The sequence below is a fragment of the Lineus longissimus genome, chromosome 7, assembly GCF_910592395.1.
Source record: "Lineus longissimus chromosome 7, tnLinLong1.2, whole genome shotgun sequence".
Classification (NCBI taxonomy): Eukaryota; Metazoa; Nemertea; class Pilidiophora; order Heteronemertea; family Lineidae; genus Lineus; species Lineus longissimus.
The window spans coordinates 20,719,863-20,743,527 of record NC_088314.1 but is presented as its reverse complement, the minus strand read 5'-3'; the positions used below and the strand labels follow the sequence as shown (position 1 = coordinate 20,743,527).

Sequence of the window (23,665 nt, the reverse complement as noted above, 5' to 3'; positions counted from 1 at the left end):
CGTATCACAGATGTTCAGAGGCACATTCCTGAGAGAAAGACACAATACTATTCCAATCACATTCAAATGTTTGTGTTGTACAAAACCCTAACGTTACTTGGGTAGGGATCCCTACGTTCTTAGCCTTCTCAAAGTATCTCAGTTGTTGACTTGGAGGGTTAATCAACAGAACCCCAGATATATATTTGGATATCAATCTTCCCCAATCGATTCCCAAGATAGGAACACAATACCATAACCACTTCAAGCTGTTGTGGGTTTGTTCATGTGACATTTATCAATATCTAATGATTCCATTGAACAATGTTGAATGATGGGCTGCCTCCAGGGACGGACAGCTGTGCGGTATAACACTAGGTGGTGGTTCTGACTGGATGTCCAGCACGGCAAAGTGCATTCTAGAAGACATTCAAGCTTGACTAAAGGCACAACAAGTTTGGCTAATATAGAACCCACTAGCTGAACACCCTCTCTTTCAAGGGATTAGACGGCAATTTCCATATAAAATCACACTCAAACAAACTCTGACAACAAAAGTTTTCAATGTTCATTTCACTTTATATAGAAAATTACTTTAATCAAGGGATTAGACGGCAATTTCCATATAAAATCACACACAATTTATAAAACGTCCACATTTACGTGCAGGCATCAGAAAACAACAGGAGATAAGGCAGTCCTTAAAAAGTTGAAGAAAAACTAATTCTGTAATTTTTCTTTCCTCCTCACCCCTCGGGTTACCATGGTTACATCTAACAAACAATTCTTTAAGAAAAGCCTTACTTTATAGTCGTTTGTGGAAATCTAGTTTTGAGTCACTAAACAATATTTACAAAAGCAAAATCACAGTGAGTCTCAGAATATATACAACATACAATTTTTCTTCTTTTTTTTCTATAACACACAGTATCAGATAAGCTGCTTTGTTGCAGGACTTTTAGACGACAAAGACAACTATTTCGAAATCTGCAACTAAATCTGTTCCAACGTCACTTTCATCAAAATAACACTAAATCTGTAGTGCGAAGACTTCACTCTAGACGTTACACCACAAAGTATTGAGTATCGGATTCTCCCCACAATATCAGAAACAGAAGATGGAACTGTGGCCCAAAAAGCCTGCAACAATAACTTTCCAAGTGCCCTGTATCTGCCACAGGGTTCAATGTCCACACCAGCCCACCTCACACATGGGATCTACTTGTTGGTCCAATTTCACATATATTTACAAAATACTTACTCAAAATAAATAAACAGACATCTTTAACTCCCCCTTGACTAAGAGTCTGACTTTTGTACAAAATAGCCAGTGATCAAAGAACAAGGGGTTAACTCAAGACAACTGGACTTGAGAACACTACCGAGGTCACTGTCACCATGGTAACCATTTCCATAAATAAATCTCACTTGTTTACATGTACCAGCAACAGATAACAATAAAGGAGGGTTCTTGTCTGTCAGATATCTGGTTGCCAGGGACAACATTATAGTGGTGGTGGTTCCTGCAGGCGACAAAATGATTATGGGTGTACACTGTCATCAGTGGTAAGGGAAGTTGGCATGATAAGCATTTTGGACATTGATTAGATAGCCGAGATTGGCATGAAATGACCCATGTCCTGGATAATCAATACAAGTACACAGCCAGTTGGACTCCCCGATATCAAATCTTCAACCTCATCAACAGCATCTGACTAATCCCAGCAACATACAATAAGTCATCAATCAGGATTGAAAACCCTGCAAGCTTGCCTATATTGATGTTAATAAAGACCATCAAGGAGAGACTCCCCTTACAATTGTAATTACTGTATTATAGTGTGATGGTTAGCTTCAAGCTGTACTAAATGACTTTCAAAAACAAATAAATAAGTTAAAATTCATTCATAATAACTTAAACCAGAACATCAACAAGGGTCCCTGAGTTTACTCCTATGATGATACAAGTACGACTTGCTGACCAATTGATGATGATGATTCAACTGACAGACTCCACAAGTGTTAGGCCTCAAAGTGGCTTGGGTTACCAATGAAAGGAGTCATGAGTTTTAAACCATTTCTTTTCCCGAGATTAATCTCACCATAGGAGTAAACCACAGAGACGACTCAAACATTTCGTCCAGGCTAGCACAAGTTGTAAAATGTTTAGCTTCAACACACATCAGTCACATCTGTTGACTTTTCAAAATAAATTAAAAGCATAACAAGAAATAACTTAGCAACGGAGCGGAATTCACATACCGGTACATTCAACTGGAGTGGTAACAACATTAGTATCCATGGTAACAAATGGACTCCTCAACTGCACTGCCTGGCCAACATCAGTCAAAAGCTTATCAATTATTCATAAAGTGCTCTGCAATAACATGTATTGTATGCCATGGACATACAATACATGTTCAATAAACATATCGAAAAGTCTACATATTCTAATCTAATTCTTAGCCATCATAAAAAAACTGAATTTTTTTCATGGATTCTTTTTGTGGAAAAAATTGTTGGAAGTTATTGCAACCACAACTTTCTTTCTGTATAAAGTGCAATGAGGTCTCACAGCAGACTACTGCCTTACTGTCAATAGAGATTAACAGGAGAACGACAATATACTTTACCCAACTTTGTAGCTTAAAAATCAATAGTTTGTCTCGGCTGGGCACATCAGGTGTGAATAACATCTCACTCAAAGTAACAGTTCGTTCTGTTAGTTTTTACCATGGATACCGATTACTGCTATTTATAACAAGGTCTCCAGGTTTTACTCAAACTAGCTTCTGTTGGACAAGACAAGATGGGAGCTGGAGACTTGGGAGTTGTCCACCTCACCAACAATCAACCAACATAAACGCTTCACTTTCAACTGTAAACCACAACAATTGAGTGAATGTCCATTTGAAAAGTTCTCACCAGTGCAGCCAACTGCACATAAAAAACATACTAAGCCTACATTGTAGGCCATAAAGACTCAAGTTCAACAAGTTTTGTTTGATAGACCAGCAGCAAAACAGTCCCAAGTTTTCAGAAACTGAAGCCCTGTTCAGATGTTCCTCAGACATCCAGGCAGGCTGATCTGAAAATGCCGACAGATGCCAGTGTGGGCAACTGCTTTTACCAAGTAAATGCCCCCCCCCCATCTCATTAAGATCTTCGAATGCAAACTCCTTGCACAAATAAACACACTCTAATCTAACCCATTACATAAAATGACCACAACTAACTCAAGCCAATCGGTCAGGACGGCAGAAATCGCAAAACGTTAAAATGCAAATTTTGGTACCTTTCCGTTTTCTAATCGATTGACAATTCAGAACCGGTGCAAATATTAGGAAAACTAAAAAGCACTCACTATACAATGTCACATCATTCATCAGTAGACTAAAACAAGTATTGTGAACTAAAATGTCATTTGTGTATTCATAAATAGTGATCTTCATAATTTATGAGTACCGTCACAATTATGATATGAAACCATGAAGCATGCAACATCAGAGTCCAAGACAAGTTTGAAATCCAGCTTCACTGTTTTAACCCCTTAGATTGGGAGCGCACGGATCACATGCATTAAAGCTACAGAAAAGCCAGTGAAGTGCACGTAGCTCATTTGCAGACTAGTAGTAAACATTATGATATCGCCACTGGGTTTGATATGAATTCATTCTGACCACCAAGTAGCACACACAAACACTAAAACAATAGATTGCAAACTTGATACTGTAATGTTTCCTCAGAGAATTTCAGAATAATCCACGATGCCTCCTGCACGTCTTTGTGCGATATCAGAACTTGGCACATAGTGCATAGCGTCTGAGAAGCCGACATCGATGTATCCCATTTTGTGATTCACTTGTAAGCCAAAATTGTTTAGGCACCACACATGTTCATGTATCCATGCCAATTCTTTAACACAAAAATATAACTTACAAGGAGCAATTTGTCATGATTCCGATTTCTTATGTTTATCAATATTTTAACATCACAGATAGTAACATTAACACAGTGCATTTCATTTTTTAATTGGTCATTTTTGAACATCACATGGACGGCGTAAGGATTTGGTCTCCACATAAAACTGTCCCTGACAGTCAGAATTATATTGTGGATCCTATCTTAGGCAATGTGGTGCGAGTGTTTAGTGCTGGCACTTCATCAACAGCCATCTGATTGGTCTTGCCACTTCCTGGGTTGATCTTGTTGTAGGCACGGTTACCTGACGTTCGCCGATTGATTGCAGACGCATCGTTCTCGTTCGGTGGCGGCTTAGGCAAGCGGCGTCGCAGCCAGGCATGGCGGAGAGCCTGACCAGGTGACATACGCGTTGCTGGATCCCAGTCAAGACAACGCCGCATGAAATCTAAGAATAACGGATCATCGCATCCCTTGAGGCCGGTCACCATTTCTTTGGAGCCGGGCGGGCCACGTGTCTTGCCTCGTCTCGATCGTCCGGGGCCCAAGACAGTGCTGCCATCAGGTAGAGTAGTAACAGTACAATATCGTGGATATCCTTTCGAGCTGACGAAGTTCCTGGCACGTTTTGATTGGTCCAACAGTTTCTGCGATGGCATGCCAAGTAACTCGATCACACAGGCCAACTGGTCGCCCTCGTCTTCTCCAGGAAACAAGGGGTAACCAGTCAGCAATTCGGCAAGAATACACCCCAAACTCCACATATCAATAGGCATACCATATTTGGCACCGAGAATCACTTCAGGAGCTCGATAGAATCGAGACTGGATATAAGTGTAGATCCGCTGATGTTCGTAACAACTGGAGCCAAAGTCAATGACTTTTATTCCACTGCGACCTTGCTGTTTTAATAGAATGTTCTCGGGCTTGAGATCACAATGAATGATTCGGTTCTTATTGAGAGCGTCCAGACACTGTAATATGGAATGAGCAAACTTCCTCACGAGCTGAAGACTGAATCCTTGGAATTTGTTCTTCTTAATCAGTTCATAGAGATTCATACTAAGTAATTCAAATGTTATACATATATGATTCCTGAATACGAAGTGTTCCGTGATATGAATGATATTATGTGTATTGTCTTTGTCCTGTTTTTTCAAATGTTCTAATATCCTGATTTCCTCCTGCGCCTGTCGATGAAACCGCTTCTCATTTCGAACCATTTTCAACGCTACGTGTGTATTTGTCCTATGATCATACGCCTTAACGACCTGGCCGAAACTACCCTTTCCAATCACCTTTAGAACTTCGTAACGATATGAAATATGGTCATGAGGAATATGGACGTATGAACCTTGTTCATCATCGTATCCATTATTATTTGGTCCTCCGATTACACCCTGTCGTTTCTTGGCATTGTGTCCAACAAAATAGATCTGCGGATAGTTGAAGATCTCGTGATGCTCAAACGATGAGAGTTTATGCATATATTGTTTCATTGCCGTCTCAGGACTAACGGCCGATGACCTTTTCCCAGAATTTTTGTACAAACTGCCAGCACTCGAGCTGGGACGGACTGCAGGCAAAGCTTGTTTTGTGTTTTCACTGGATTGTTGTTGTTGATGGGCGCCATCTTGGTTTTCTCTGTGGTGATGGCTACTGTCCCGATGTTTGCCGTCTTCATACAGTTGTTGCACCTTTACGGAGCCGTGATTGCTGAGATGGGGTGCATGCTGTCCCCCTCCCACTGTCTGGCTTGTCAGGGGAGGGAGATGGGTCGACGGAGGGGCCTCCAGGCTGTACAGATTATCTCCCGTGGTGGTTGTCCCCACGAGAGATCGAGTTCGTTGGACTGGCAAGGGCTTGACACGGGTGGTCATTATTTTCTACGCTAAACTCACCCTCCTCGGTTCCATGCGAACCTTTATCCGTTTTAAATCTCCTCTACGATATATCCATGTAATGATTATGGGACAGATTGATGACATTGGTCCCCAAATAGGACGATATTGGCCAAAATAAACGGAAAATTTCAGCTCGGTTTGTTGGTGTTTTTCCGAGGCTGCATAATGAACCCGTTGCCAGGCCGAGACACGTCATAGATGACGTCAGAGGGAACCACCGCCTAAACATTAGCCAATCAAAATGCTCAATTTCGATTGCGTTGTTCTTTTGTTTGCAGGCGACAACGAGCACCTGTCGACATTCTCGTTACCAAACCCAAACATTTCAAATACGAACAAAAATGTACGTTGAATGTACAGAAGATGCAATAGGTCAACAAAGGGCGACGGGATTGAATGAAGTGCTAAAAATAACTCTGCTCTTCCAGACGGGAAGACTATGACACTTGCACAGTGCATTATCTCAATTGGAAACCCATATCTCACCAAAATGAAGTGTTAAAAATAGATTTAAAGGGCCTGTACAGGCGTGAATGATACGCGCCTTTGGGATTATACGGCCAAATTCTTTATCACTCAACAGGTACCGAAGACATGTCTAGACAACTACACCTCAAACAAAGTATCTTCTTAGGCCTTTATATCATTGCAAAATATCACAAAAGCATATTACATATAGGCCACTGCATGATAGACTTGGTAACTGGCTAGCAAGAAACGTGGAGACAATGTTGATGGGGGTCCTAGTTCAAATCTGTTTGGAGGCCATGCTTTGAAATGGCCCCCAATTAAATGATAATTCATGAATTATCAAAGGCATAAAGGATGAGGTATGATCAGAGTTAGCTCTCTGTGTAATGGTGAACTGGAGGAACAACCCGTTTTGAAGACAGGTCATACTGATCTTCTCTCCAGAGTACACAAGTGTTTCTTCAGGGTCTGACAGGTCTTCCCTCTATGCACCATCCAACGACGGAGTCTGTCGTGTCCCATTATGAATTTGTCTCTACAAGATCGATGTGCCATGTAATCTGTACACGGTGTACCTTGTCTCGACGAGATGTGACATGATCCAGGTTGTCCTTCTTTATGTAGCTGTCCATCTGACGGAGGAGAGCAGGGGTCTTGATCATGAAAATCAGAGAGATTTTTATGTGTCAAATTGACCAACTTATGTCTGTTAGTCACACACTCACCGAAGACAGTCACAACCCTGGAGGAGACACTACAAATTGTATTTTGCTTCATCATCGGAGACTGACCCATAGATTACCAGCTCAAAGTCAGCAAGTAGGATCTGATATGTTTAACCAGTCAACACTCAATATAAGAACATGGTTGATCGAATTCTCCGTCTCATCCTAGAATCGTGCAATGTAGATCCGACACAACAGCTCGACCCTGCTACAGAGAAGACAGTTATAATGTATGTCTTCGATCTTCAGATTGAGTCTTGTGTGTTTGAAAGATTCTTGTGCTTATTGGCAACTGACTCCCACCTTCCCGATATTATTGTGTTGTAGCCTGACTATCATTGTGACAATTAGGTTACAGTCTGGTCTACCTGAGGGTGAGACACCTCGACGTGACCACAGAGAAGACAGTTCACAGCCTTGCTGCCACAGAGACAACCTGGGAATGCAGGACCCCATACAATAGTTGTGTATTATCAACGAATGTGGTAAATGGTTTGGTTAGGGTTAGCTACATAATCATCAACAAAGGAACTCGGCGACTCTATTCACTTTAACAAAAGGACCGATTCCGGGGGACTTGCATCTCATTTACACTGGGACTACTAGTTATTTTCCTCACTAAGAGGTGGCAGCATAGACCATTGACCTGCAACGCACCTGCTACGTATGTGGGGTTAACACCATGGATGTAATGCCGAGAGAATTTGCACAGTATATAAGGATCTCGATGGGTAGTATAGTAATAAGATAAACCACAGATTAAACCAGGTTCATATTTGCTTTGACTCAATAAATGACGGATCTGAGGGAGCTGGTTCAGGGGTTCTAGCTGTAAATCGTCCCCCGCCCTAAAAACGGGCGATATTTTAAATTTTTCGTAATTGCCTAGTTCCATTTTCTTAGCTCAGATGGCAGCACCTGACAGTGACGAATAATTTTTAAAATGTGACAGTTGTCATACGGATTCACCGTGGCTGCTGGGAAGGACCATGTTCTTCAGAAGTGACATTTGCCAATGAGACACCAGACTGATCAGACCAGCCTGGCCCTTCCCTCAAATGGATGTTCCTTTTCGCTAACTGGTGCGCCTTGTCCCCAATGGTGTGTCATTGCTCTGATTCTACATTGTACCCCATGTCTCTTCTGGATGTGCCCTCCCCCTTCATAGCGCGCCATGTTGCTACAGAATGTACCAATACTTTTTGCTGGATGTACCATGCCCCTTTACTAGGTAGGCGTACACTCGATGTGTACTCTCCCAAGGTTGTGCACCTTGTTTCTACAGAGCTCTTGGCGATGGTGTATTTTGGGGAACAACCCATTTTGAAGACAGATCAGTGCAAGCTCTGGGCGATGGTGTATTGGGGACACAACCCATCTTGAAGACAGATCAGTGCTCACTCAGGGTGATGGTGTATTGGGGGAACAACCCATCTTGAAGACAGATCAGTGCTAGCTCTGGGCGATGGTGTACAGTTCATCTTGATGATATATTGGTCTCACTAGCCAGTAGGGTGGACACATCAGGGGATGTCGTCAAACATCCATCAGGCAGCCTTGGAAGAGCCAGGGTCCAGCACGGGGCATCAGGGGTATTCCAGTTGATAGCCAGCCTTGCCTACCCAGGACAGTCTACTTTTGTCTGCTCAACATCGCCCAGATGTTTTGTTGTCAACTTGGTGCCAGTGAAATATGATGCTGATATTGGGAGATCTCAGTGATTCAGTAGGCGGCTATACAATTGAGAAGTGTACGCTTTACTATAGAATTTACCACAGTAAACTGGGCACCGAGTTTTGGTAGGCATTCTAGCACAGACAACCACCATGTGGTACTTGAGAAACAAACAACACCAAACAAATACATCAGCAAACAAAATGCTTTATTTTCTATGAAAGCATCAAGATTGTACACAAAATTTGATTGTAAATTATTAACACCATTGCTTCAATTCTTGATCGGTTTGGGCCATTCTTCCTATACATCTTCCACCTAACATCCCCAAGTTGCTGAAATGGTACGACCCATACATGTGAACCACATGCTTTCTGCAAGCCTTATACTTTCCCAAGAGGGGTTACAGCTGGGAAAGGTAACAGTATGGCAGCTGTCAATCAAATTGGTTTCTAATTGTCCATTTCAACAAGTTAAGGATAGGAAGCTTACACACATACAAAGCGACAGAAATGGCAAATCCAAAAACTGAATACAAAAGAAACTAACATGAACGCGGTCATCATCTGCTGACTAAACAACTTGTGACATTTTATCAACCTGGGCCCAGTTGCTCAATCTGCGTCAGAAACAAAGGTTCAACTATGCACTGTCTCCTTTACTAAATATCATTTCTTTCACAGCAGCAGCATTGGGACGTAATTCCAAAGTTACTGCCAACACAAATTCAACCACACTTGCTATAGTCCAGACTTGGGAAGAGTCTACACTCACTAGGCCATAGGCCCCAAGGTACGGGCGAACACCTTCCTTCAAGAGCGGATTACGTGCGCTGCACATGAAGCTGGGTAGCCGACATAATCAACCAATCAGGATTCGTTGTAACACGTATCAGCGAAGATTTAGTATTCCACGTTTTACTCACTTGTTTTTTTACAATTTACAATTTTAACATTTGATTCAGCATATTTTAATTTTTGCTCCAGGTAAGGTAAAGTAGCACAATTACACCCCTACACTGTAGAAAACAGTCAGCAGTGCACCTTAATGCACATCGGCTATAATTGTACCACTTTACCTACCTGTTTACCAATTAGCACAAAGAACCTATAGTCGGTACTAAATTGACAAGCTTATCATTATGACTAAAGAATGGAGAGAGGAACACAATAATTACAAACCGCCGACTGACAGAAGGCCCAAGTTCAGCCAAAAGCAACAGGAGACGATGTACCGACTACGTAGAGAGCACGGCCATCTAGAGAAATACCTTCATAGGACAAGCATAACTCACAGGGTCAAAGATCACACAACTGGGTCAAGGTCATGATCAACTGTGCATCAAAGGTCAAGGTCAACTCCTTCAAATGGAATGCGAAGTGACCAACTCCTCACAAATATTAATCATCGCGCACTTATAACTACTCAAGAAAATGTGCTCACCATTTCTCTAATAACGTGAAGCCTCAATATTGTTAACCGTTCAAAACTCCTTTGAGGACTTTGAATCAGAACGGTGGTCACCAGAAGTTAGAACATAATTAGTTACACCTTTGCATGAGTAAGTATCTCTTGGCCATAGCTTGGTGACACGTGTACTCCCATGCAACAGGTGGACATATGGTGCCCGACCCCTGTTGACCTGGTTTGATTCAAAGGCCTCAAAGGAGTATCTTGGAGAAACATTGAATTTATTCCACTTAAGCAGAAAACAAATTCAGTGGACATTGAATGTCCTGCCATCACAGAACCAACGTTCGTCCATTTGCCTGTGTCTGGGTCCCTAAGAAGCGAATGGTGTCCAATGAATAAACATGTGGTAATATATAATAAAGCCAGATCTAACTGGTCACATGATTGACATGTGACATAGATAATGGTGGTGTTTATATATAAATGCTACATGTGACTTAAATGAGATGATGACATTGATACATTATGAAAATATGACAACATTACGCAATCAAAATCATAATTTTGGTAACTGTTTCTTGGAAATGTTGTAACTCAATATACAGATGATGAAATAGTGACACTTCGGTTAAGTATGCATGCAAAGATGAACCAAGACTGATATTTAGACAAAGACATGCATGTGCATATCATATGCAGTATTGAGAGAGCCACGAGGGGTAACCAGCATTCAGAGTGTTCCCCTCTGCCAGTAAGCTACAGCGTACCGCCATGGCTGACGTCCAAGCAGAGATCAAGGTTGTAACGACCCCCCCTTTCTGTCAAATGAACAAAAGACACAGTTTACTGTACACACTTTATTTTCGTGCTGCAAAATTTCACCAAAAAGCAAACTCGATTTCTCGACCAATAGTCTTTCAATGGTGTTTTGAACTTCAAGCCAAAAATGAGCGAAAAGACAGCTAATGAATTGAAAATAAAGATTGTACAATATTGGTGCTAATGGGTTGTCAGTATCGATGAAGAATCATTTGTTAGTGTTCGTACAACCAGCGTTAAAACACCTGGCAAGATGAACGAACACATGTCGTTACACAAATCCCCGTAAAATGCCTCATTATTCAACCATTTACAACATAATCATTCATATCATATGAACAAAAGTAAGACTTTTCTCAAATCTGCCACAAAAAGTAAGCTCCCCATCAGAAATATTCCATGATATTCCTTCCATTATTTCCAAAATATTGTCCTCGCTTAGACTACAAATGCATTTATCGTAGAAACACTTCACAATGGGTCTTCCTGGAGAAACTAATGTCAAATTCCACAAAAAATTTCAACCAAATTTTTCTGTTGCAAATTCGCGAAAAGTCACAAATGTCAAAAGTGTCCCGCTAAACGAAATGCCAAAGTGTATTCGAATCCTCCATGTTCGATGGTGGTTATGAGCTCAACCACGGGTGGTGGAGGCAGTCCTCAGCAGTGGCTCGCTTGGCGGGATCGAAGCACAACATAGGCTCAAGAAAGTCTGCGAACGACTGGGCTTTTTCTGTCGGCCATTCGTACTTCTCGCAGAGGACCGACATCATATCCCACGGCTTCAGCTTGGTGATGCGCCGCAGCTCACCTGGAATAGAAACACCAATAATGAACAATGGAAACCTGATGTCTTTCCTACAAGACTTCAAGATCAGGGAGGTGATAGTGCTCAAAGCAAAAAATCCCTGAGATTGTATCTAACTTGCAAAAATATACCCTCCAAAATGCTTATTTTAGGTCAGATTCAGGTCAAGTTCTACAGAGTACTGATGGATGAATCTTTTGATTTCTGCTGTCAAAGTCAACTCTTTTGAAGAGAAGAAACAATGGAAATCCTTCAAAACTTTCTCACCTCGTTTGTTGAAGAATTCTCTATAATATTTCCCCGACATGGCAATGTGTTTCGGGATGGGTCCCATTAATTCGATAATATGAGCTAAATGGTCCTCATCACGACTGTAATCCTCGCCAGAATGAGGCTCAAATAGGTAATCACCCGTCGCGAGTTCAAATGCCTGAAAATGATAACACATCAGCCATTACAACAGAATGATTTAACCAAATGTCTACTGCTGACCAGAGGAGGGCCTGACCGGTGGAGTTGTACACATATTCTTTACTTCTGACTCCAAGTTACACTGCTGCATCTTTAAACTATGTTTATACCCTGCCTGTCGCTAGTACTTACCATACAAGCTGTGCTCCATATATCGGCCGGTGGGCCATAGCCAGCACCAATAAGAACCTCCAGACAACGGTACTGGCGTGTCTGGATGTCTTCAGTGAAATGGTGATGCTGAAAATGGGAGGAAAGATTGCGATCACGAAAAGTTGAAACGAGTATCACCATCGCTGGAGATTTCACAAATGTCATGTTAAAGGGGAGTGTGTTGGCAGGGTAGATGGCTCTTATCCCAGTTCACAACATTACATACAGATGTCTCTGCCATGAAATCCGTTCTCTTTTCATACAAGTGGATCAGTGAGTTCCATGTGAACCAAAACCGAGGTGAGAGGCGCTCATGTTTTCACTGTGCCTCTCCTCATCATCAGGAGCACTTACCGTCCAGCAAGCATTGCCCAAGTCTGCAATCTTCACGATCATATCATCACCAGTCAAAGGGTTCACTCGCTTCTCCTCAGCTTCAGGTGAATCTGAAACAAATGTGACAATTAGAAACGAGATGGTCAACCATCTCCAGAGTCGTAATCATTTGAAGCTTAAAACGACAGCATGATGGATAACCCCTTAACTGTCTCAACAAGACTTGTTCATTGAGCCTTGACAGAGAATACCAAGTGCCCTAGTCCAAGGTGAGACTGGTCCAAGGATCAAAGACAGAATGTGTCATTACTGGTCCACCAGGGATCATCATCTTGACATACCCGGGGAGTCTTCAGACTTGTCGCCGTCTTCATGTGGTGGTGGTGCCTCCTTTGATCCCTCGTCCATCTCACACTCCTTCTCCTGGTTATCACCCTGAGATTCATCGTGACCGTTACACAGCGCCTCCTCTTGAGCATCCTCAGAAGCGTCAATGAGTGACGAGTTATTTTTAACAAAGTCTTTTATTTCACCACTCGCGTTCTCGGCAGTTTTCGCGGCGTTGGTCTCGTTTCGTTTGTCTGTCTTCTCTGGGTCGTCTTCCGTCTCATTTTGATCTTCTGCAAAAACAATGGACTCGATATATGAGGTCAGTTCCACGACCAAATGCTAGAAAGCTCTCAGTGACCACGTTCTGATGGTACCATTGGTAAACCTATTGACATGACCTCTCAGTGACCACTTTCTGATGGTACCATTTGTAAACCTATTGACATGACCATTCATTGGAAAGCTCTCAGTGACCACGTTCTGATGGTACCATTGGCAAACCTATTGACATGACCCTTCATTGGAAAGCTCTCAGTGACCTCTTTCTGATGGTACCATTGGCAAACCTATTGACATGACCATTCATTGGAAAGCTCTCAGTGACCTCTTTCTGATGGTACCATTTGTAAACCTATTGACATGACCATTCATTGGAAAGCTCTCAGTGACCACGTTCTGATGGTACCATTGGCAAACCTATTGACATGACCCTTCATTGGAAAGCTCTCAGTGACCTCTTTCTGATGGTACCATTTGTAAACCTATTGACATGACCATTCATTGGAAAGCTCTCAGTGACCTCTTTCTGATGGTACCATTGGCAAACCTATTGACATGACCATTCATTAGAAAACTCTCAGCGACCACTTTCTGATGGTACCATTTGTAAACCTATTGACATGACCATTCATTGGAAAGCTCTCGATGAGCACTTTCTGATGGTACCATTTGCATCATATTTAGGGGCGAATATTCAGCTTTCTTTCGGAAACATCTCAACCTGATATTCAAACTCACCAAGCTGATTACTATTGTGTTCCTCCTCATTCTCCTGCTGCCTGTTATTGACTGGTTTATTCTCGACGCTGGGCGTGCCGGCCTCGCTGGCACTGCACTCCTCCTCCTCATCATCATTCCCTTGGTTTAATTGACCCTCACTACCCGACTGGCTCATGCGCTTGAGTGCCTGCAAACATAGGTCACGAAAAACGAAAATAAATATCCAACAACTCATGCAGACGGCACTATTGCCCACACTTTCTCCCAAACTAAGGTGTGTGGAGGCAATATTTGAAGAGAAGTTCATCATAACAACCTTCTGAACAAAATATCTTCTATTTGATCAAATATCTTGCGGGGTTGAGCAGACGACAAAAACCATGTGTTGCTTTCAAACTGTGCTCAAGAGCTTTTACTGAAAACGCTATTTACAGATTTTAGAGAACTGCACATGGAATTGTTTGCTTCTCATTAAACTCTTTTATCTTTTAAAGTGCTTTCATTTTTTTACTTTAATGAAAAAAAAATTAGAAAAAATTAGAAAAGTCAAAAAACAGTTGCTCGTGCAGGCAAGTATATTTTAAAGACTACTAGCTAAAAGAGTTATATTTGCAACCAAAGAATCAAATTCAAAAGAAAATAGTGAAGAAATGTTGCAAATAATTGAAAGTTGCCAAGTGAACCCAAGGTTTGAACAAGAAACTGCATTCATATTTGTCCTCCACCTTTATACCCAAAATCAATATCTCACCACCAATATCGCAGAAAATGCAATAACTGACTTGTTACTTGACTTAAAATAACACCTTTATTGGAGTAACACCACATCTCTGAATAGGCACCAAGCTACCGGAAAAATCCTAATACGATATTTCCCACTGGTTATCTGATACTGGAGTGCCTGAGAAAACCAGATACGACCATTTTTTTAGACTTAATCACTCTGGATGACATGTTCTTGTCAACTCATTGCCGTGGCTTGAGCTGATTAGACAAGTTGAAATAGGATTTCTGAAGTAGACAGCTAGGTCCAAAACCCGCCAAGGCTGTAATGATCGGATAGGATCTAACATTGGTAGCCAAGTGGTGGTACCCCTGTCCAAAGTTCCCCATTAGTGTTACTGATGACATCATGGAACCAGGTTACATTGTGAGGTGTTTAGTTGGTTTTGTCAAGAAGCATTTTTGAGCGGATTATGACACATGTCTGTCCCTAAGAAAGATAACAGTCAGATGACTGTAGCTCCACCTGGTTGACACACAAGGCAACTAGAATGCCAGGCGTCCAACCACTGCTCCATATTTGTGAGCATTGGTGCCCTGTGCGTACCCTTACCAACAAAATAAAAGATAGGTTGCCGATACATACATCATCATCACCAACCTTTTCTTGTTCCTCACGCTCCAGCTCCTGTAGATCTTGCACCTGCTTCTCCAGCAGCTCCTGTTGACGCTTCATCTTCTTCTTTAACTTCTTCTTCTTGTTCTTGGACATTTTGGAAGGATCTGGAGGCTTCTCTTTTGGCGCGGTACTCACTGGAAAGAAAGGAAATACACATCAAGTCTCCTCCAATTTGTCTCTTGCCACAAGTCTCAAGTTTCAGCTGAAGACTTCAAGCCTCAAACGAGCAAATGAGCCAAGGCAATAAGTCGAAATTCTATTCTTTGAAAAGATCTTGTCACTTGCACAAAAATGCCTCTAAAATGCTTATTTTTGGACCAATTTTTCAAACATTTCAGTGTCCCGATGATAGCATACCTGCAGATCCTGGAAGTTTCATGCCCATCTTCTGCCACTCAACAGCATCATTGGCCAGCTTCCGAACATGGTTCTCATCAACGCACATCAAGATATTCTCTGGTTTGATATCCGTGTGGATGATCTTGCATTTTGTGTGCAGGTACGCCAGTCCCTCCAGGACCTGAAATGGAAAGTAAATCACTGTCAAAGAGTGCCAACACCCCTTGCTGTCTGTCTTCATGGATCAGCCTCGGAACACTCTTATCCTAAGATAAAGCCTGCGCTAACTGAACACTGAGACCAATCAAATAAGTTAGTACTCACCTGTCTGATGATTGACTTGACATTCTTGATAGGGATGCCTTGATAATTGGACCGAATGATCAACTTGAGTAAATTATTACCTAACACTTCAAACACCATGCATACATCTGACGAATCGTTAAGGAAACCTACGAAATCTTCTTCATCAATCAATCATGGATGATAATGACGCATTAAGAGTTTCAGCAGGTGGTCAGGACCGATTTCCACACACCTGCAAATGCTGGAACGGTTGTTCCAGGTCGGCTGAGTCAGAATGCCCCAGACACCACCCACTTCAAGGTATTGGAGAGTTCAAGGCAGTTTCAACTGGCATCTGCCACAGACTGGCTTCCCCAACAGGTCTACAACTTCATCCTAACTCATACAAAACATATTCAGATAGATGTTCCCGATATCAATGCTCATTTTTAGGTACCAACCCAAACCTTATGCCAATGATTTACCTCCCAAAGAAATTACTCTCCTGCCATTAGAGACATTACCAGCGAATCTGTGAACGACACAGTTATTTCCTCTAACCATCGATCACACCCATAAAGTTACTGAACCAAAAAACAACATTGCATCAATATTTTTCAACTTTGAGGAAAAAGCTATCTTTGTGCAAAAAACATCACCAATGACGCACTCTAGCTGATTAATTCATCGCTACGGAATGACTAAGGAAGTCACGCACATGTCTGGCGAGTTAAATGACTCGCATTTGGGGGGCGATTTGTGGAAGATCAATACAAGGAAATGCATGATTGGTCAGCCGGTTTGTCTTGAGCAACAGTTCCCTACAGCCGTACCGGGACATCTACTGGACATCTAAACTGAGACAAACATACCCAGTCACGTCAAATAACTAATTCAAGCTAAAGGATACGAAGTCCATTGATGCCGGAAATCTTGAAATCGTCTAAGAGTTGCACGGTCTTCTCTCGATGAGGGTCCTCCGCGTCACTCTCTCGAACCTGCCAACGAAAACAAACTCGTCATCAGAGAAGAATTTTAAACTATCAGCGCACTCTCCATCTTTCCATGTTTGTTCTTGTGAGCTTTCATTATCTGCCAACAGGTAGAGCTATAATGACCTAAAGGTTATCACACCTGCCTAACGAGCAGTAGGACCGGGGCCATCAGGCTATAAACCGTGGGTGATGACGTCTGGCATGGTCAGCAGGATGGCAATCTCCATCAGCATTTACGTCAGATTAGTCGGGTATTTTTCTGGCTCCTGGATCTGCCCTATAGACTGATAATGTATACTTACACATCTAAGTAACTTGATTTCATCTAAAGCGGTTTCTGTGTAATGTTGGGCACTTTTAACGACCTTCAATGCCACAAATCTTTTGGCTCTGAAAAATACAAACACATTTGTGGATGAGTTGAATGATGGTGATAGAAGGATGAGCATGGACATATTGTGTCCATTTTGAAGAATATCATTGCGTCCCATACGAAAGTAAAAGTTTAGCAGTCTCCATCATCAAATCAGGAGAACCTGCTATCTTGCAACCCATGACCTTAGACAGATATATCCCTGTGAGGTGATGTAGGTTATTACCGATCGAATCATCTCCAGAGTCCATTAGCCCAAACATTCGCCATCTTTACGAGGAGATTCCAAGAAATATTCCACACAGCGTCTAGACATCAGTGTTATTGCCAGCAAGGGATGGCAATATCATGATTGCGTGATTCAGGACCAGTCGGAGAATAAACACAATTAAGGCGTCTGCGCTCATCACGTTGTTGCTACATGTACTTCAAGGGCTCTACCTCAAGGAGGGCTGCTGCGATCAGCGATGATCAAATGAATTTCCCCAAACTTATGGAAGAAAACGGCAGAGCAAAGAGTGTAGAATATGATGGATGTCTGGTACAACCATTGATTGCCCAGAACACTCATCAATCAAACAAAAACAACATTTCCCGACACAAATTATTCACCACTTCATCACAGCCAACATGCTGTCATGTCCGTATAAAAAACACATCATCTCTTTGTGTAAAGAAGAGCGCATTCCTCTTTCTACGCTTTCTGCCTGCTTGGATATAATCTCTTCTGATTGGACAAGAACTTAGCCAACCAAACAAGCAGATCAGTCAGGCGGAATTTCATAACGCGGAAATCTCCAGAGTGAAAACATGTTATTCCGTTAAAAGGCTTTTTGTAATGTTGATCACTCTGTCGGTCGGTTTCTAGTTTCAGTGCAAATACGCCAGTCTGCAGCAATATGATATGTGATGAAAAAACATCCAGGAACCTGTCTGTTGTCGTTGTGGTCGACAATGATTTTGTCACCAGTACAACCGAGGGCACCCAGCCACTTTGGTCAGTTGAGGGGGGATATTTCTACCATGTCCCTCTCATCTGCCACCTTAGACGAGGGGTATCACCCAACAGTAAAGGAGAATACCTTGAATGACCACAAGGATTGTATATATTCACAATGATAGTATCTATATTTAGTAAATCCCCTCCCCTCGTGGCTTCCATCAGCTTCAGTAACGTAACACCATTGACATACAAAGCCAATGGTTCCTCAAATCATGTGGACACCCATCTTAACATATCCGCCACTGACGGCTTTTCATGGCAAGCCCCTCATCATAACATACCCTCTGAGAGTCGTTCAGATGATATTATCCTCACTTAAAAGTTGCCTTATAGGCTAAGACTCCATTCAGAATGGTCTCATGTTTTCCTCTGGAGAATGTCATGATACCCTGGTTAAGAGTCTGATGATAGTCTTCTTGTATCAGCAGGCTCAGCCATAAGGGAACACTCAGAATAGATACAACAGACTTTACATTCCTTTACGACATGTAAGAGGTCAGAGATCAGACTATGATATGCATGTAAGACACAGGTGCTGTGGCCCTGAAGCACCCAGCAAGGGACCCCATGGGTCAGAAGAACCGTATGAGAATCGTCAGTACGACAGTATCACCATCAAACCAACAACAGCAACACGCCTCACTGGAAACAAGTCGATTATTCTTCCTATTTTGAAGTAACAAGATCAAAGCGATCATAATTTGTTTCCCCTAATTAGATCATGTTTTGATTGAATTCTGATTGGCTTGGGAGTTGCTGGCTAATTAAACTATCATGGTGAGTTGATGAATTGATTTCATTGTTTGAGATGATGAATTGATTTCCTTATAGTTGTAATACCAAAGGTGAATTTAATCGCCATGAACATGGAGCAGATATCTGGCAGCTAGCTTCCGATGACACGGCTTAGAGTAGACCTGTTGTTGCCACAGATGCTAGCATCAGACACCATGAACATGGAGCAGATATCTGGCAGCTAGCTTCCGATGACACGGCTTAGAGTAGACCTGTTGTTGCCACAGATGCTAGCATCAGACACCATGAACATGGAGCAGATATCTGGCAGCTAGCTTTAGATGACACGGCTTAGAGTAGACCTGTTGTTGCCACAGATGCTAGCATCAGACACCAAGAAAGTCAGGTGCCGTGGCCAGCTTCCCTCTGGTGTATCAAATCCACAACGTGAACAGTGCCTCCATCTCATGGTGGCCATGGGTACTAATACAGTCAGGAATAGAAGATGACTCATTGTCAGAGCGGGTATGGTTTGGGGTCAGTTTGCTGACCTTCTTTGCACCCAGTGACTTAGCCATCCCTACCTCTGGACTAATGACGACCGTCAGTCCTGTGTTTATAGTGACTGAATCTGTATTTACTAGTCGGTAAAGAAAACCATCGAAATTTGAACTCCAAGCGACTCAAACTAGAAATAATTCTTTATATCTGTCTCTGCTGTTTGCCTCTCTGCAAACAGCTGACTTCTTCCTTGCTTACTTCCACCATCATTCTTCATGAGGTGTACATAATCACCATTCAGCCATCCAGGAAATACGAGAGATTTTCCCCGGAAGCATTTTTGTTTTTGTTCCACGACTTCAAAGGGGTCGTTATTGGTGATCAGTCTTTGCTTGACTCGGGTAAGCCATGTGTTGAGCGAATCAATTTCAGAAGGAAATTGTGAAGCTGATCACTTGGCTTTGCTGCTTGTGGCGTGGAAAAAAGTCGGCACAATTCAGCAGATTGTGATTTATAGAGTTAGGACCCCCCAAGAAAGTTGAATGTAGTCAATGCATGAACATCATACTTCACAGACTGACCCAGTCAATTACTATTGCTGATCTTTTTCGAACACAAAAGGTAGATGAGTGCTTTGATATCAAAGTTCCAGGACCATTAACATCTAACAGTTGCACAGGCCCTCTGAGAGTGTCTTCCTTGAGATAAGACACTGACATTTGATGACATGAACAATGGGTGGAGATCACAGACAACGCCTGAAATGTCAGAGGGCCACACGGCCGATACATCAATAATCCAGTCGGGAGCCATTGAGATTAATAGATGTAAAGAAGAATCCAAGCAGGGCGTATACTGAAACGATATCTTCTTTGATGAACCGGTAGCCGACACAAACTTCATCATCTACACAAAGACGAGAGCGTCTGGAATTAACGACCATTTTTCAGTCTATAATGTAGTGGGTGGTTTTGCATGGCGTCAGATTATGGCCCATTTGGAAAGCGCTTCAAAAAGAAGCCAACGAAAAAGAATGACTTGATCACTGTTGTTTACTTACTGAAGGTCCCAACATAACCAGACTGTAGAGAAGTGTCCCCATCCTAGCTTTCTTACTACATGATATCTGTTGTTGAATAATGCTCCAATCTTCACTGGATGGTACCCGCCTGCAAAGACAAAAGAAACATATCTCAGCACATAAACCAATCAAGACAATCTATTTGAGGATGAAATAAAGTGCTTCATTAAGTTAAGAACAGGTGACCAAGGGTGACACTATTTATAGTATTGTTACTGTCTAAAATCCTCAGCATAAGGAGTGTATCTGAACACTCCAACCTTAATACATTTCACCAAAACATGTCACTTAACTATTCAAGTTGCATCCCCACGTCCATTACATACTTGTTACTCTGGATAAGTAGGCCATTTGTAAGCAAGGAACACTGTGATAACAGGTCGTTAGAAGGTTGCCACGGTCTGGGAAGTAGTTAAGATGTTCTCTGACAATGGGAGGGACGGGAATACGACAGACTCCTTCCCATGGCTTGCTGGAAGGTCAGAGCCATGAGCACAGAGAGATCCATGACCAGCTATTGGACTCGGCAGGCCAGAGCCATGAGCACAGAGAGATCCATGACCAGCTATTGGACTCGGCAGGCCAGAGCCATGAGCACAGAGAGATCCATGACCAGCTATTGGACTCGGCAGGCCAGAGCCATGAGCACAGAGAGATCCATGACCAGCTAGGGGTGTTATATATCTCCATATTGGACTCGGCAGGCCAGAGCCATGAGCACAGAGAGATCCATGACCAGCGAGGGGTGTTATATATCTCCATATTGGACTCGGCAGGCCAGAGCCATGAGCACAGAGGAGTCCGCAGAAGGTGATTCCCTGGCCGGGATTGAGACAGGCAGGTCTGAGTTTTGAGCCCTGATGATCAGTCTGTGAAATTGAACAAGCAAACTTTCTATCAAATGTTTGGCATTTCAACCACTATGCAACAGGGCTTTCACTTTCATACACTGGCAATCAAACCGGACGTAATCTAATGTGAAGCAAAGTACCACGAATGTACCAATGGTACCTCCCCAGCCATCACCAGACCACTCCATCCCCAAGGAGACCACCACTCCACTCACAATACATCATTTATGAGTCTGAATATGAGATACGATATCTTATTCACATGAAGATGTAGCCTACCATCTCTATTGCACTTTAATGGCCCTTTAGATGATTCTTTCCTTCTGACAGATGAGACAATGCACCAAAGCTGCTTCAGTCTGAGGAGGCCTCAATGACAAGGTGGAGGTTGAATAAACCCTGGGCAAGATATGAGACAATGCACCAAAGCTGCTTTAGTCTGAGGAGGCCTCAATGACAAGGTGGAGGTTGAATAAACCCTGGGCAAGATATGAGACAATGCACCAAAGCTGCTTTAGTCTGAGGAGGCCTCAATGACAAGGTGGAGGTCATATAAACCCTTGGCAAGACTTCAGCCTAACCTTAAGTTCATCAGAGTCAAGAGAGCTTGCAGAAACCCTACACATGTGCCAGTCATCAGTGTCATCTAAGGTTCTGACTACTGCCGTATAAACCCTTGGCAAGACTTCAGCCCAACCTTAAGTTCATCAGAGTCAAGAGAGCTTGCAGAAACCCTACACATGTGCCAGTCATCAGTGTCATCTAAGGTTCTGACTACTGCCGTATAAACCCTGGGCAAGACTTCAGCCCAACCTTAAGTTCATCAGAGTCAAGAGAGCTTGCAGAAACCCTACACATGTGCCAGTCATCAGTGTCATCTAAGGTTCTGACTACTGCCGTATAAACCCTTGGCAAGACTTCAGCCCAACCGTAAGTTCATCAGAGTCAAGAGAGCTTGCAGAAACCCTACACATGTGCCAGTCATCAGTGTCATCTAAGGTTCTGACTACTGCCGTATAAACCCTTGGCAAGACTTCAGCCCAACCGTAAGTTCATCAGAGTCAAGAGAGCTTGCAGAAACCGTGACAACTGCCGTGAGCAAGTACACCGTCAAATTATGATCATCAGAACATCACAAACTTTGAAATGACTACTTTGCTCCCTCCTGATTATTCTGCCTGATTTGCGAGAGACGTGCTCCGAGCGATTGTCTCGTATAGCATCCTTTCCCTGACAAGCAGACGATCTTCTGACCAAGTAACCCATTCATGTCTACAGGCTGCTCAAAACTTAAATCATGATTTGAATGCTACCCTGAGAACGTGCTCTTTCACGGATGGTCATGTGGAAAGGTTTGGAAATGATCACTTGGGTAGAAGGCACAAGCCTGCTGGCCTGGGTGCACAGAAGTGTGAGTCCATTTCAAGCATGTTTGAAGATCTATTGAGGAAATGTCGGAATCCACATTTTGACCACAAAACACATTAACAGCTTATCTTCACAAAGAAACCATCAACATGCCGAGGTAAACCACATCTGATTAATGTTCTCAACCTCATCCAATAAGCACATTCTTTCCGATATCTCAAATTCCGTCATTTTATATTTCATATGAAATCTTAGCAAATTTGCCAAATATGGCGATAGTTGTCATATTCGGAATGCTGCCCTAAAGCGCAGATTTTCTCTGTGTTCTGTTCCAACACAGGTTGGCTGGATCAGTGCATGCTTTGACCTACAATACTTTGTCCTTCCACATAGACCGTCATCGCTTATTTCGGAAAATAGGGAAACTAAATCGATGCAACAGTCTCGGAAGCATTTCTTAATGATTATCATCTTCTCTGAAGATGTTGGGCTCTCCGAGGTGAGTGTTGTGTGTCTGGTAATTTTCTCTCTGATATCATCAAACTCGCCTGAAACGTCTTGATGAATCAGTTCGTAATTAATTGCTTTCTTGCAAGGCTTGGGAGACCACATCTAAACACATTGCCTTAACCCTCCTGCCTTGCTGTCCCTATTGATTCTGCCTGCCGACCCCACCCAGGAATTATACCTTATTGAAATATATTAGCAGTGATGCCAATACATGTCAAT

At 42.5% G+C, this 23,665-nt stretch overlaps 2 protein-coding genes across 3 annotated transcripts in view; both read right to left on the bottom strand.

The window, feature by feature from the left end:
• Nucleotides 1-537: 537 nt before the first annotated feature.
• Nucleotides 538-5,964, bottom strand: LOC135490783 (dual specificity tyrosine-phosphorylation-regulated kinase 2-like). The gene has a single exon (XM_064776275.1). It carries the CDS (start codon nt 5,778-5,780, stop codon nt 4,086-4,088), a length of 1,695 nt encoding a protein of 564 aa, XP_064632345.1. The 5' UTR covers nt 5,781-5,964; the 3' UTR covers nt 538-4,085.
• A 2,901-nt stretch (nt 5,965-8,865) lies between these two features.
• LOC135491233 (uncharacterized) overlaps nt 8,866-23,665 on the bottom strand; it is a 50,403-nt gene continuing 35,603 nt past the window's right edge. The window contains exons 3-14 of one of the 2 annotated variants that reach the window (XM_064776966.1): nt 20,697-20,805; nt 17,327-17,414; nt 16,940-17,027; nt 16,069-16,175; nt 15,763-15,925; nt 15,388-15,539; nt 14,022-14,190; nt 13,016-13,294; nt 12,693-12,784; nt 12,318-12,425; nt 11,982-12,144; nt 8,866-11,717 (exon numbers count right to left, since the gene is read on the bottom strand). In XM_064776966.1, the coding sequence (XP_064633036.1) occupies nt 11,533-11,717; nt 11,982-12,144; nt 12,318-12,425; nt 12,693-12,784; nt 13,016-13,294; nt 14,022-14,190; nt 15,388-15,539; nt 15,763-15,925; nt 16,069-16,175; nt 16,940-17,027; nt 17,327-17,414; nt 20,697-20,805 (1,703 nt within the window). In that variant the 3' untranslated portion in view covers nt 8,866-11,532. Of the gene's footprint in view, nt 11,718-11,981; nt 12,145-12,317; nt 12,426-12,692; nt 12,785-13,015; nt 13,295-14,021; nt 14,191-15,372; nt 15,540-15,762; nt 15,926-16,068; nt 16,176-16,939; nt 17,028-17,326; nt 17,415-20,696; nt 20,806-23,665 lie in introns of both variants that reach the window. The other variant, XM_064776965.1, reaches the window with a different exon arrangement.